General features: G+C 40.0%; 2 protein-coding genes across 5 annotated transcripts; one reads left to right on the top strand and one right to left on the bottom strand.

The window, feature by feature from the left end:
* Positions 1-1,523: 1,523 nt before the first annotated feature.
* Positions 1,524-5,353, bottom strand: dnajc28 (DnaJ (Hsp40) homolog, subfamily C, member 28). 4 transcript variants are annotated; one of them, XM_053234051.1, is made up of 3 exons: positions 4,060-5,031; positions 3,695-3,841; positions 1,524-3,062 (listed from the first exon to the last, which is right to left on the bottom strand). In XM_053234051.1, the coding sequence occupies exon 3, from the start codon at positions 3,056-3,058 to the stop codon at positions 1,928-1,930; it is 1,131 nt and encodes a 376-aa protein (XP_053090026.1). In that variant the 5' UTR covers positions 3,059-3,062; positions 3,695-3,841; positions 4,060-5,031; the 3' UTR covers positions 1,524-1,927. The 4 variants fall into 4 exon arrangements, with proteins under 4 accessions (XP_053090026.1, XP_026802843.2, XP_026802834.2 ...); XM_026947042.3 differs by lacking the exon at positions 3,695-3,841 and adding an exon at positions 5,253-5,349 and having other exon boundaries at positions 1,525-3,062; positions 4,060-4,167; XM_026947033.3 differs by lacking the exon at positions 3,695-3,841 and adding an exon at positions 5,253-5,346 and having other exon boundaries at positions 1,525-3,062; positions 4,060-4,263.
* Positions 5,354-5,357: 4 nt separating this feature from the next.
* Positions 5,358-11,553, top strand: mab21l3 (mab-21-like 3). The gene is made up of 7 exons (XM_026913033.3): positions 5,358-6,806; positions 7,022-7,162; positions 7,254-7,325; positions 7,485-7,776; positions 8,638-8,819; positions 10,497-10,691; positions 11,093-11,553. The coding sequence occupies exons 1-7, from the start codon at positions 6,759-6,761 to the stop codon at positions 11,324-11,326; spliced, it is 1,164 nt and encodes a 387-aa protein (XP_026768834.1). The 5' UTR covers positions 5,358-6,758; the 3' UTR covers positions 11,327-11,553.
* The last annotated feature ends 1,631 nt before the right edge of the window (positions 11,554-13,184 follow it).

Here is a 13,184-nt window from a genome sequence, read left to right as displayed (position 1 = left end):
CAGTTGTCCTTGAAGTGCTTTTACATTTTGTCATGATTCCACTTGCGTTGTAAGTTTGTTTAACGTGATGATTTTGGGTCCACAAACCACTGAAGTGTTTAAATGAATTCAGTCTTTTTTGCTTTTTTTTTAACAAGGAATGAGTGGGCCCTTATACGCTGCTATAATGCAGTAATGAGGCATGTAGAGGACTTTTCAAGGTGAAGCGTGGATTACTCTAGAAATAGAATCCATGAGGCTCAAAAGACCTCGCATGTCATCACCAATGCCTATTTCAATGTGCAGCATTGTTCCCTCTGCTGTAGCGCTATTAATCCACAAGGTCAAACGGATGTCTGAACACTCTGTTTTTTACTCAATAAGCCCTGTCTGCTTTCTGACATTACTTCTTTATTACATATTCATAAAAAGATCCAAGGATAGGTTACTACTTACAGTTACATTGTGTGTATCAAGTCACTATATTCACCAATGTTATACTGGTTTAAAATATATTAAATTTTATATATACATATATATTATTTTCCCATGCTATGAAATCATTTGAATGACCTCTAATAAGTAGATGTGGAAAAAAAATATATATATATTTCACATCTACTTATTAGAGGTCATTCAAATGATTTCATAGCTTGGGAAAATAATAGAGCATATTTGGTTTCAGAGTCTGCTCCCTTGAAAAATACGTAGCGATGACATGAGGACGTTGCCCGCACCGACCTTCACTCTTTTAGATTCATTAAACATGCTGATGACTTGAAAGTGATGTGTGTGTGTGTGTGCGTGACTGTTTCATGTATGTGGGTGGATCCGTAGTCTCTAAGAGTCTCTGTGTGCCTATAATTTATGAGATAAGATCCAGGGAGGCTACTATACACCACAGGTTTTGCTTCATTAAATCATTTTATAAATCAACCCACTGGAGATTCAAAGGTATGTCTTTTTAGTAGTTTTCTGTGACTGTTTTTTTTTAATGATATTTAAATCTGAAATATATAAAAATTTGATGCTTTTCCTGATGTTGAACTGTAATTAAGTAATAATTCAAAATGCTGAAGAGCAATATTAACTCATTATGGGTTTCTTTTTTCTAACTAGCAAAGGCAAATATGCTAGCACCAAATCATTCAGATGTGCAGTCTCTCCTGCTCTCCTTGCTTCAGCATTATCTTAATGAAACCTGGAACTTTCCAGCAGCGCCTCTGCCTCCTGCTGCTCACCAGCCAGCTGAGCCTTTGAGTGCAGTGCCAGTTAAAGCGCAGAGCCATGGATTCATCTACATTTTACTGATGGTTGGGCTCTTCAGCTTTTTCACCTTCGGCATCATGTTCAGTTTTATCCGCTCTAAAAAGCTGGAGAACTCGCAGGATCCGTACCACCAGTATATAGCCAGAGACTGGGCGAGCGTTCTGGCTCCGTCTGCAGCCATAATGCGGGCTCTCAAAAAGGAGTCTGTGGTTATTGGAAACCCTGCAGCCTTGGAGCATCTGCCAGGCTGAAGAGGCAAGAAACTGGAGCAGTGAGTGAGCACGGATATCTGATGACTGCTAAGTGCAAACATTTTGCTTTTAAGGTGATTACAAAGTCAAATTAGCCAAAAGATTAAATTGCATATTTCTCAAAAATCACAGTATTCACTATATGACTCTTTGCATCTGAAATAGAATGCTTACTTAAAAAAGACATAACACTGTATGTATGTATGTTATTTTAAATATGATTTTATTTACATGATGGTGATTTGTCACAGTGATGCATGAGAACTGAGCCATGTTTAATATATTTTCTCTTTTAAAACAATTCCTGTAATTCCTATATACGCAAATAATAATAAATGATAAATCATTGTAAAAAGACTTGTGTAGTCTCCTCACTTTGGTGCTGTTTACGGCAGCATTCGGAAATACAGCATTATTCAGACATCGTTTCATTTGAGCAGACTGTGAATCCACATAATAAGTCCTTGCCAAGAGTTCTGCTGAGAGGTGTCTGCATTCTCTCTCTCCTCTAAGAGCTTCCTCTCTTTCTCTAGCTCCTTTTCCTTTCTATGTTGTTGATCAGCTTTCAGTACTTTCTCCATCTCTCTGTTCATATTAAAATGAACCATCTGCCAACTCATCAGAGGCACGATCAAGTTAAAATCATCCACTTTCTTGTTGAGCTTGACCAGTTCTTCAGAGAAAGTGGCACAGTGTTCTTTCCACTGGATCTGCTCTGAGTGTTTCATTGGGTTTCCTAGTCTGGCCCGAGCTTCCTTCAGTCTGTTGCGCATCTTCTCAATTGTCTCACTAATCTCCTTCTTGGCCACTATCCACTCAGGTTGGTAGCCGTTATCAATGAGGATGCGATTGAGGTTGTGGGTCATGGGGTCGGCATAGGGGTTGTGCTCAAACTTGCTGAGTGGTTTGCCGGCGCCGCTTAGGTTGTGGAAGTCACCACGTGCCATTGACTCCTGGATGAGATCCTCAACCAGCCTCTCCACAGCCTGTGTTATCTGGATCTTCTTGCTTCGCAGACGTGTATCCCTCAAAACCATGGCTCCCTCTTCTGCCGCTGCTTTCTCCATGATTTTGTAGCGATACTCTAACACCTGATCTGTAGCTCTGTCCATCCGGAACTGTTGATACTGACGTTCACGCTGGCTGGGTGTTCCAGAGCCCACACCTTCATAGCTGAGGTAGTGTCTGTGCTGTGGTGCATGACCTTTAACCTTTTCCTCCTCTTCTTCTTCCCGAGTGTCCTGAGATATAGATCTTTGCCGTGCCAGGTGGGCTAGTACAACTCTGTAAGCCTCCTCTATGTGAGAGAATAAAGCAGCATCAGCGGTGGGGGCTCCAGAGTCAGGATGGTACAGCTTGGCCATGCGTAAGTAGGCTTCTTTGACCACAGCATGGCTGCTGACTCCGTCCTCAGGCAGCTGCAGGAGGCGCAGACTTTCTCTTAAGCCACGGCCAGGTCGAGTCCTGGAGCTGAGCAGGCGAAGAGTGATGGCACTGTAGACAAAGAGGAGTCTGTGATGGTCTCCAGGGTACAGTCGCAGCAATGCAGAGCAGCTCATCGTGCTGAAAAGGAGAACACGTGCAAATATCAAGAGAAAACACAAATATTAAAATCTTACCAATTATCTTTTTTTTTTAAACTAACTGGATACTTAAACTCAGTGGCATGCACTTTTAAAAATATATTAATTTCAAAGTGCTGACCAAAAGGCATTTAAAATCATGTATTTTATAATTCAGATCTTGTGTAGATAATTTTATAGTCAGTACAGCACACTAGTTGCACCAGCTGAAAGTAAGTTCTACCGTAATCTAGTCTGAATGTAAATGGCCACTACATCTGAGTTTACAAACCACTAAATGATTGATGGTTGTATTAGCTTACATGCTCTAAGATTGTGTATACATTGAGCAATGCTGCCACGCACTATATTAAGGGGCCAAACACAGACGGTGCTTAGGCACCCTATTGGAATTGTATGTTTTCTTCTTCTTCTTCTTCTTCTAATACTTTGAGGGGGGCATGGTGGCTTAATGGTTAGCATGTTTGCCTTGCACCTCCAGGGTTGGGGGTTCGCCCTGTGTGTGTGCAGGGTTGGGGGTTCGCCCTGTGTGTGTGCAGGGTTGGGGGTTCGCCCTGTGTGTGTGTTCTCCCCGTTCTTCGGGGGTTTCCTCCAGGTACTCCGGTTACCTACCCAGTCCAAAGACATGCACTGTAGGCTGACTGACATCACTAAATTAGTGTGTGCGATTGTGCCCTGCGATGGGTTGGCACCCTGTCCAGGGTGTCCCCTGCCTTGTGCCCAGAGTGCCGTGGGAAAGGCTCCAGGCTTCCTGCGACCCTGTGTTTGATAAGCGGTACAGAAAATGTATGGATGGATGGATAATACTTTGATAAGGGAATCTACTTATGTCATACACATATTGACCCCAAACTTGCCACATATGTTTAGCAACATGACTTGATGTCAAGAAAAAATCCTTGAGTTCATTTACATCTTGGGAGGGCTACTGAAAAGAAGAAGCAGGGCAATATCTCATTAACGGCTTCACGTTTTACCTTTAGCTCCTTGGGAAAAAGTGCTGATGGTCCCAGTGGCTTCTGATCTTCCCCCATCACTATGGAGTGTGTCCAAAAGTGCCTGGCCCCCTTAATCACTGCTTGCCCCTATATTGTTTTGTTTGTATTTTGTTAGGAGGATTTCTTCATTTGGATTCATAGTATATGAACACTGGAAATGGACACCTCACAGAAACACAGTTTCTGTAAGGGAACACATGAAAGGGAGGGATTATAAAACTACAGACAGGCTATTTTTATACTAGCCAGTGTAGAGAGCTTTTTCATGCCGCGCAAAATGTCGTCAAACTGACATTATCTTCTTCCCTGCGTCTCAGTCATGGAGAAGCTTCTGTTTCTGGTTGTTTATGTTTCTTATGCTACCTTCACGTGCTATCGGAATGCTCGAAAATACGAGTTTCCCCACTAGAAAGCTGCACATGATTGACGCCTCAAGTCGTAATTACGACTGCGAAACTCGGAGATAATATTGATACCCGAGTTTCCGAGATGGTAGGAGCAGAGTACAGTTTCTGTACTGAATGACAGGTTTTGTTCATTTTTCTAAGTGCAGCTAATTGCCATTTTGGTCATATTCATGCATGTACTATATCAGCAACCATTCTATGCCTGTTGTACATTTTTATACCGTGAAAATAGCTTGTATTTGACCAAACCTCCCTAATCATCAGCAAGCTACTTGAGTAATGTGTGTTATGGTGTCAAAATAAAAGTACAATTAAAGAGAAAAGAAATATGTATGAATGAACCTGGCGTCGTTCATGTTTCATGTTCTTTCCGACAACAAAGCATGTGAACACAACTTGCTCGTAATTACCACTTCAGAGGTGGAAAGCAGGAGAATTCAGATAGCACCTGAAGGCAGCATTAATGGCTGGTGATGGTGACATACGTCACTATGTGCGACAGTTTTTTTTTTTTTTTTTTTTTTTAAGATGACTTTACGCATTACTAATTACGAGGTACCTTATTCGTCTATGGTGCAAGCGAACGTTTACACCATTCTCGTTTAAAACTACTCTCAGCATTTGGTTTAGGAGCGACTTTACAGCCTGATTTGGTCAGGTTTAGTTCAGCTGGTGCAACTGGCCCTGAATAGAGACGCTGCTAAAAGGCAAGCCTGTAGTAAATTTAGCGCATAAAATAGCATTAAAACAGAAAATGTCCCATACCTCAGTTTATTCTAAAAATCCTTCCATTTCCAGTAGAGCTCAAGTCTAAATGCCCTTGTGCCGAGAACACGGCGGTTTGTTGTCTTTCGATAAGGAGAAATGCTTGCTGGGATTTGTAGTTAATAAGCTTGTAGTCAAAATTATGACTGCAGTGTAGGGAACTAACCTCAAGATGGCGCCAAACTCCACATACCTCTCTATGAACCTGCAGTAAAATGCTGTGCTTCATTCTCCAAAGTCCGTAAAAAAAACCCTCAGCTAAATGATCCTCTGCGGATAGTAATTTAGGAGTTAATGTACAGTGAATTATATGATGATATTTAAAGCATACACTAACAATGACCAATAACACTGGATTTTGATTAGCCATAAAACTGATGAAGCCTGCAGTAGCCTTTTCATTTTATATGAAATAGCTGAGCGTAGTTAAGTTGTAGGCTGTTTAGTCATATACATAATGGCTCTAATCTTGTTATTCATGATAACATATTGAGGTAGTTGAAGATTATTGAAACATCAATGTACAGACTGCAGAAATTTAAAATGTGACAAGGGTTCCAATAATAAGTGTTAATACTGGGCCCCCTGACGGGTAAATGCTTTGGGCTTCCTGACACAGGAATATATATATATTATTCTCCTGGTCAATTCCTAGAATTTTTCAGGGTTCATTCGGCTTTCCTGTCTAATCAGAGTCCTTGGAATCAACCCTCACCTTCCCCGCTTTATGGTACTGTCAAACAGTGGTATTCAGAATATAAAACAAGTTGGAGACTGTTTGTATTCAGTAAATGATACATATTGGAATTGGTATTAAGAGCACAGCTACTTTACAAATGTTTAAGTGAAATCCTGTAGAAAGCCTTGCTACTAATACAAATCTGTATCAATCTGTAAAAGAAACACAATTAATGCTTTAAAATCAGGCACAGTGGTGCACCACACACAGTATTCAACACCAGAGTTAATGCACCCATTTTCGTGAAATGGTGTCAATACAGCTGGCGATCGAAACAAAATTGAGTAGAGCTGGCCCTTATTCAGGTCACCAGTGGCCCACTGGGTCCTAAAATAAATTTTTACTCTGAAAGAATCTCTCCAATTATACTGATGACTCTAGAATTCAGTCACAGAAAAGTCTTCTTCTGTCTTTATTTATTCAAAATGAAAAGAAGGGCTTATGTAGTACATTTGTAGCACAAATTTACATTGAGACATGCAGATTGTTTGTCTGTGTTCACATGCCTGGTCAGTCTAATGTAGGCTGTGTGAGTGGATCAGTGTTTATTTGGCTCCCCAGAGGACCATGGGACCATTTTACCATCTGAAAAAAGATCAATGCAATGAGATCAATCTGCTTGAGTGCTTTTCCATCAGTTCTGTCCATGTTACGTGGGTTAGGCTACAAAAGAAACGTCGCACAGATTGGGACACAGACCTCTCAAGCTCAGAACACAGAGAAAATATTAAAGCAGAGAAGAAGCCACAGCATAACAGGATTGTGAAATGACGAACTTTACTGAGGAAGATCTGGACCATTATTTACAGAATCAGGTCATGCAAATAATGAGTGGATTTGCAATGATTTATAGAATTGAATTACTGTATATACGCTATAGGACTGTATTTTGCTTTTTAATTAATTGTAGCAAATGGATTGATATTCATGTGTTTAATGTATAATTTATGAATTTGTATTTGAATGTGATTAGGGAGGCATAATTGAACAATTTTGTGGCAAAGTGGTGACATTAATGCATTCTCTGCAGGTGGATCTCAGACACCGGCAGGTCTCTAAATCTGTAGAGGAGGTGCAAAAAATAGTCAAAGACCTAACTGCTGAGATCAGCTCAAAGGATTCCCGCTTCCATTCCATCGCCAACACAGGAGTTCACAATAACAGCTTCAAAGTAATATTTTTTATATGTAATTAATGTATGTATGTATGTATGTATATATATATATATATATATAAACTTGACTTGTTTGTGTTATCTCTAGGATCAGCCTGCTCTAGCATCAAAATGGGCTGCATTACTTCAGGGAAAGGGTACTTTCAATCCTGCCATTCAGGTAAAACCGCTGAAATGAACGCTATTAATTAATAACACTCTTGTACTATCCTTTACAGAGACATCATTCAAATTTCACATGTTGAAGTTGAATATGTGAATATGAAACAAGGTTATATGAAACAAACAACGTTGATCTTGCTACTTGTGTGTACCGCAGGTGCTGACTCCCACTCTGTTCCTGATTTCGGTGCCAGTACGGGGTCTTACAGGTTATAAGGAGAGACGGGCACGTCAGTGGCGGTATTACACAATGAGTGGTTCACAGCTCCTTTCACCAGTCCGAGAACCAGAGAAGCTGCACCAGTGGCTGGAACTGGAAAGCTTCACTAACCCTATTCAGGAGTGGCATGATGCTCGTGTGGCCATCGAAGGTGATCTTGTGCCCTCCAAAGTAGTCAGTGTCTTTAGGGAGCAGGTAGAGGCAGCCATTAAGTCCTGTGGGCTGACAGGTGAGCTTATATATTTCTTAAAATTATTTATTTTATAAAATTCTACATTCTGAAAGCAAAATAAATACCAGATCTTCAAAATCCAATTAGGAACCATGAGGATTGTCCGTTGCTGTGTAGTAGAAATTGTTTGAGTTTGAAAAAAAATGTTTAGATCTAACAAATCTAACACAGTCAAAATGGAGGTTTGTAAAAAACAGGCAAAGTTTATATCATAAATTCATAACATCAAGAGTGGCTTTGTTTTGCAGCATTTGTTATGGTTTATAACTGTTTAAAATTCTAATATACACACACACACACACACACACACACATTATATATATATATATATATATATATATATGTATATATATATATATATATATATATATATATATATAACACACACATATGTATGTGTGTGTGTGAACAGTGTTCAATGTTGCATTCAGTGATGTTGAGCTAGTGGTTTCTGGATGATCAGTTAGTCTGTGCTGCTAATTTTGGACTATCAGGGAGAAAATCTATAGTAAAGAGCAAATCTATAGTAGAGAGACCATGCGAGGTCTGTGCTTTTACGATTAGCATTACTGCCTATGCTTGCCTCAGGCACACACAAACACACACACACACACACAGAGAGAGAGAGACAGAGAGAGAGAGAGTGTGTGTGTGTGTGTGTGAAACATTCAGTGCTCAGGCACATTCAGATACTCACCATTGTGTTACACAAGTCTAGCATCACCACTTCACTACACTCCATGACCTTTCCATGCAGCATTAGCATACTATTCCACTAAATTCTGTTACTCTGGCTTTATGTTGATTCCATGTCCTCTTGCTTTTATCAAACCCTGTTCTTTACTTTTGCTGTGAAAGAGAAATTGAACATTCAGGAGTCACTGGGCTCAGTGGTACGTGTGGCAGTGGAGACATCGGAAGTACAGATAGAAGTGGAGCTGGTGCCTACAGTGGAGGTAATGAACTGCTGGCCTAAGAGAGCCCGCTGGCCTCGTCTACTACAGAGGTGGCCTTCTAAAGAGTGCACTCGCTGTGTTAAGGTGAGAAAGTGAGTTGAGGGATGTTATACATTCGGAAAAAAATAACCCCCTATGTATGTTCATGGTTTTCATGGTTGAAATACACTATATGGGCATATGTGGACACCTGACCATCACACCCATATGTGGTTCTTCCCCAAAATGTTGCCACAAAGTTGGAAGCACACAATTGTATAGGATGTCTCTGTATGCTGTAGCATTACAGTTTCTCTTCACTGGAACTAAGGAACCCAAACCTGTTTCAGTATGACAATGCCCCTGTGCACAACAACACATCATTTGCCAAGGTTGGAGTGGAAAAACACAAGTGACTTGCATAGAGCCCTGACCTCAACCCCACTGAACACCTTTGGGATGAATTGGAATCCCCAGTGCCTGACCTTACTAATGCCCTAACGGATAAATCCCGACAGTCAACCTCCAAATCTAGTGGAAAGCCTTCCACAGAAGAGTGGAGGTTATTATAACAGCGAAGGGAGACTATATCTAGAATGAGTTTGTTCAAAAAGCACATATGGGTGTGATTGTCAGGTGTCCACATACTTTTGGCTATATAGTGTATATTCAAGACATTTGGCTTACTAATATTACATAGCTGCTATGATCTGATTAACTGAAAATGTAAATTAACGTGAATTAGGAAATTTGAGAATTTGTCATTTAGTTTATCCAACTTTTGCTAGTGTGCATCATATCAAACTGCGTTAACAAGGGCAACCCAGTGCTGTGAATGTCCATTCTCAAAAATCTCAAGCTATAAACAAACACTATTAGCATAACAGCCAGTTAATGTTATTTAGCTAGCATTACTAGCTAAAAGAACCTCACAACTGAGGTTACAGCTACAAATTGGACAATACAGCTAATTGGCTGGCTATCATTTTAGTAACTGGCTATCTAATATAAAGTTATAATATTTTGCTTTTCAAAGCAGAGTACTTGGACAACACTTGAAATATGTCTCCAGATTAATGCTAGATGAGCTTTTCATAAAGAATTTTTTCTGTCTTTTATAAATATCAGTCCCAAAAAAATGACCTGTCATTCTCCGGTCCGCAGTGCTAATTAGCAAACAACTAAAATGGATGTTCAGCAAGAAAAAGGCAACTTATCATGCAGCATAAGCTGTCTCTACCTCTGAAAAGCTCTAATGCACTCCCTATTAGCATATCACCTCTAATGAATTTATTTATTTGCCTTACCTACTGGGAATGCCACATAGGATAACAAGGTTTTGCATTTGGGGGCATCCTCACACACTCGTTATAACTTTTCTGGTTCAGCTATCACTATCACTGATAGGAACTGGGTTGTCTTTTGTGTCCAGGGTTTTGACAGGATGATGCATGACTTATCTGTGATGATGTACTATACATGTTGGGAAACACACTAAATCTTACTTGACAGTTCAATTGAATTACTACTTTATGCTTTCCTGTTTGACTCACAGGAGTGCAGGAATACAATTTTATGTTTTTTTACCCCTCTACTACTACTCTTCTTTAAAAAGTTACACTCTTTAGCTTTAAGCTGACAAAACCACATTGTCTATTGTCTATGATGAGAGCTTAATTTAATGGGCTGAATAGGAAACATAATTAAATATTATACATTAATACATTAAAATGGTGGCATTGTTATTTCTTTCTAAACACATTTTGTTTTTGTCCTTTGCAGTCTTTTGGTTTCAACCTCATGGCTACTTCTAATTACCACTGGCTGCTGTCATTCTCACGGGCAGAGCAGGTGCTGCTGGCTGGTATAGATGAGGATGGTGGCTGTAGGAGGAAGTGTTACAGGGTGCTACGACAGCTGAAGGAGGATGTATGGTGTCCAGGGAGCAAACCTGTCATCACTACCTACCATTTACAAGTATCGTATTATTTAGATTATTGCTCTGTCCACCTCGGCCTTGTGCAAATGTACTGCAATCATTAAACCCATGGTTAGGCAGTACCAGTGTAGGCCACTAGAGGTCCCTCTAGCTCTGATTAACATCCTCATCACTCTGCAGTTAGTTACATGATTCACTTTAATAACTTAATAAGAAATTTCACTGTGAACTTTTTTTGAGATGCTTTCTATCTTATATATTTATATATATATATATATATATATATATATATATATATATATATATATATATATATATATATATCAGCTTATATATGTATGTATTCAGCTTGTCACATGTAATTGTTCTTCCAGTTTGGTGTACCTGCAATTATAAACATGTTTGTGTGTTCCTGTATTTTTTTCTGGTTCTGCTTTAGACTCTGCTGTTCTGGACATGTGAGAAGTATCCGAGCACCAGGGATTGGTGCAACTTACGAGAGTGTGTGCTGCGTTTGGTGCAGAAGCTGCATAAATGTGTGTCACAGCGCTATCTCAGGCACTACTTTGTGTGCACCTACAACCTGCTGAAGTACACCAACACAAACGAGCTAGATGACATGGCCAAAAAGATCTCGGAGTTCCTCAACAATCCAAGCGCCTATATTAATTAGGAGCTCTTTTTGCTTCTTATAGCATTGTATTATTTGAGTAATGTGTAATGTGGAATTAATAGCTTGGCACATAATAGAAATACACAGTTAGATGTGCAGTTATGACTAACATTAGGGTCAAATGTATAGATGATACTGTAGAAGAGACAGAGAAGTCAGTACAGTTACATTATGTATTAGATGTTTGAATACATAACTGTTGAATAAAGAAAGCTAATTTCATGTTACCCTTGAAGTCAATGTAGGTTTTTTTTATTTTTTTTGTCAAAGTTACTGAACAATTACAAAAACTAATAGGAGAGTGTTTGGGCAAGACACATGTTAAATGATATTTAATGAATTTTAAATGTTTATTGGTATGTCGTTCATTTCAAGGTTTTTATACTTTCCATTCACCACGATAGGGGAAAAAGATATAAGGATAAAGATGTTATAGAATGAGATCTAATATGAATGTTTTTCATAGCTCAAATGGTATCTATGTAATGTCTGAGACATCCCTGCCTCTATAGAATAATTACGACTAACATGCTCATGATCCACTTAGATTTATAGCATGTCAAGTCAAGTGGGTTTTATTCCCATTCCTCTATATAGCTTGTATGCATTGGAACAAAATGTCATTTCTCCAGATCCATGGTGCAACACATAACAGTACACAAGACTTCATTAAGTGCAAATACACAACAGTGTGAGATGAGTGCAGGACAATAAACACACAGAACATAACAATAAATGTGCAGAACAATAAAAGGACAAAGGACAACAAATACACAGAACATGGGCTGTAAACTGCAAATTATTTGGTAGTGTAGCAGCAATAGATATATCTGTATCAGCAATATGTGTAGCATTCCATCATGTACCTTCTGCAAGATGGCTGGAGGGTGAAGAGTCCATGGGATGGTTGCGAGAGGTCATCTACAATGCTGGTGGTTTTTGGAGATGCAGAGGTTGTTGTACAAGGTGTCGAAGGTGGGTAGAAAGTCTCTGTTGGTCTTTTCAGCTGCTCTCACTATCTGCTGTAGGGTCTTGCAGTCAGAGACTGTGCAATTCCCGTACCACAGGTGAGACAGCAGGTCAGGACGCTCTCCATTTACCCTCTGTAGAAGGTGGTGTATGGGAGTGGGGAGTTTGGCGCTCTTCAGCCTCTGCTGGAAGTGGAGACATTGCTGGGCTTTCTTGGCTAGGCAAGTGGTGTTGAGAGTCCAGGAGAAGTCCTCTGTTATGTGCATACCAAGAAGCTTGGAGCTTTTGACTCTCTCCACAGTTGTTCCATTGATGTGCAGTAGTGAGTGGTCTACTTGGGTCCTCCTGAAGTCAACAATCATGTCTTTAGTCTTATTGACATTAAGAGATAGATTGTTGTCTCTACACCATTCTGTGAGCTGGTTCACCTCCTCTCTGTATGCTGACTCATCATTGTTGCTGATGAGGCCCACAACTATAGTATCATCAGTTGAGTGTCATCACCCTCTGTTGAGTGGTTGGGATGGTAGGTGTACTGAAATGGGTCCAATGTGTGGGAAGGCTGCTCTTTATGTGTTTCATGACTAGCTGCTCGAAGCACTTCATGGTGATAGGCGTGCAACAGATCTGTAGTCATTCAGGCAGAACGCAGATGATTTCTTCGCCACAGGGATGACAGTGGTCGTCTTGAAGCACGCATGGATGACTTCTTCAAAGGAACTGTTGAAGATGTCTTTAAGGACATTTGCAAGCTGATTAGCACACTCCCTGAGCACCTGGCCAGGTATGTTGTCAGGACCTGGAGCTTTCTTTAGGTTAACTCTTGACAGAGTCTTCCTGATGTCTACTGCAGATGGACAAAGTACTTGGTTAGTGGGAGTTGCGGTGG

The sequence above is a fragment of the Pangasianodon hypophthalmus genome, chromosome 5, assembly GCF_027358585.1.
Source record: "Pangasianodon hypophthalmus isolate fPanHyp1 chromosome 5, fPanHyp1.pri, whole genome shotgun sequence".
Lineage (NCBI taxonomy): Eukaryota > Metazoa > Chordata > Actinopteri > Siluriformes > Pangasiidae > Pangasianodon > Pangasianodon hypophthalmus.
The sequence above is the reverse complement of the archived record's forward strand: the minus strand, read 5'-3'. Positions and strand labels throughout refer to the sequence as shown.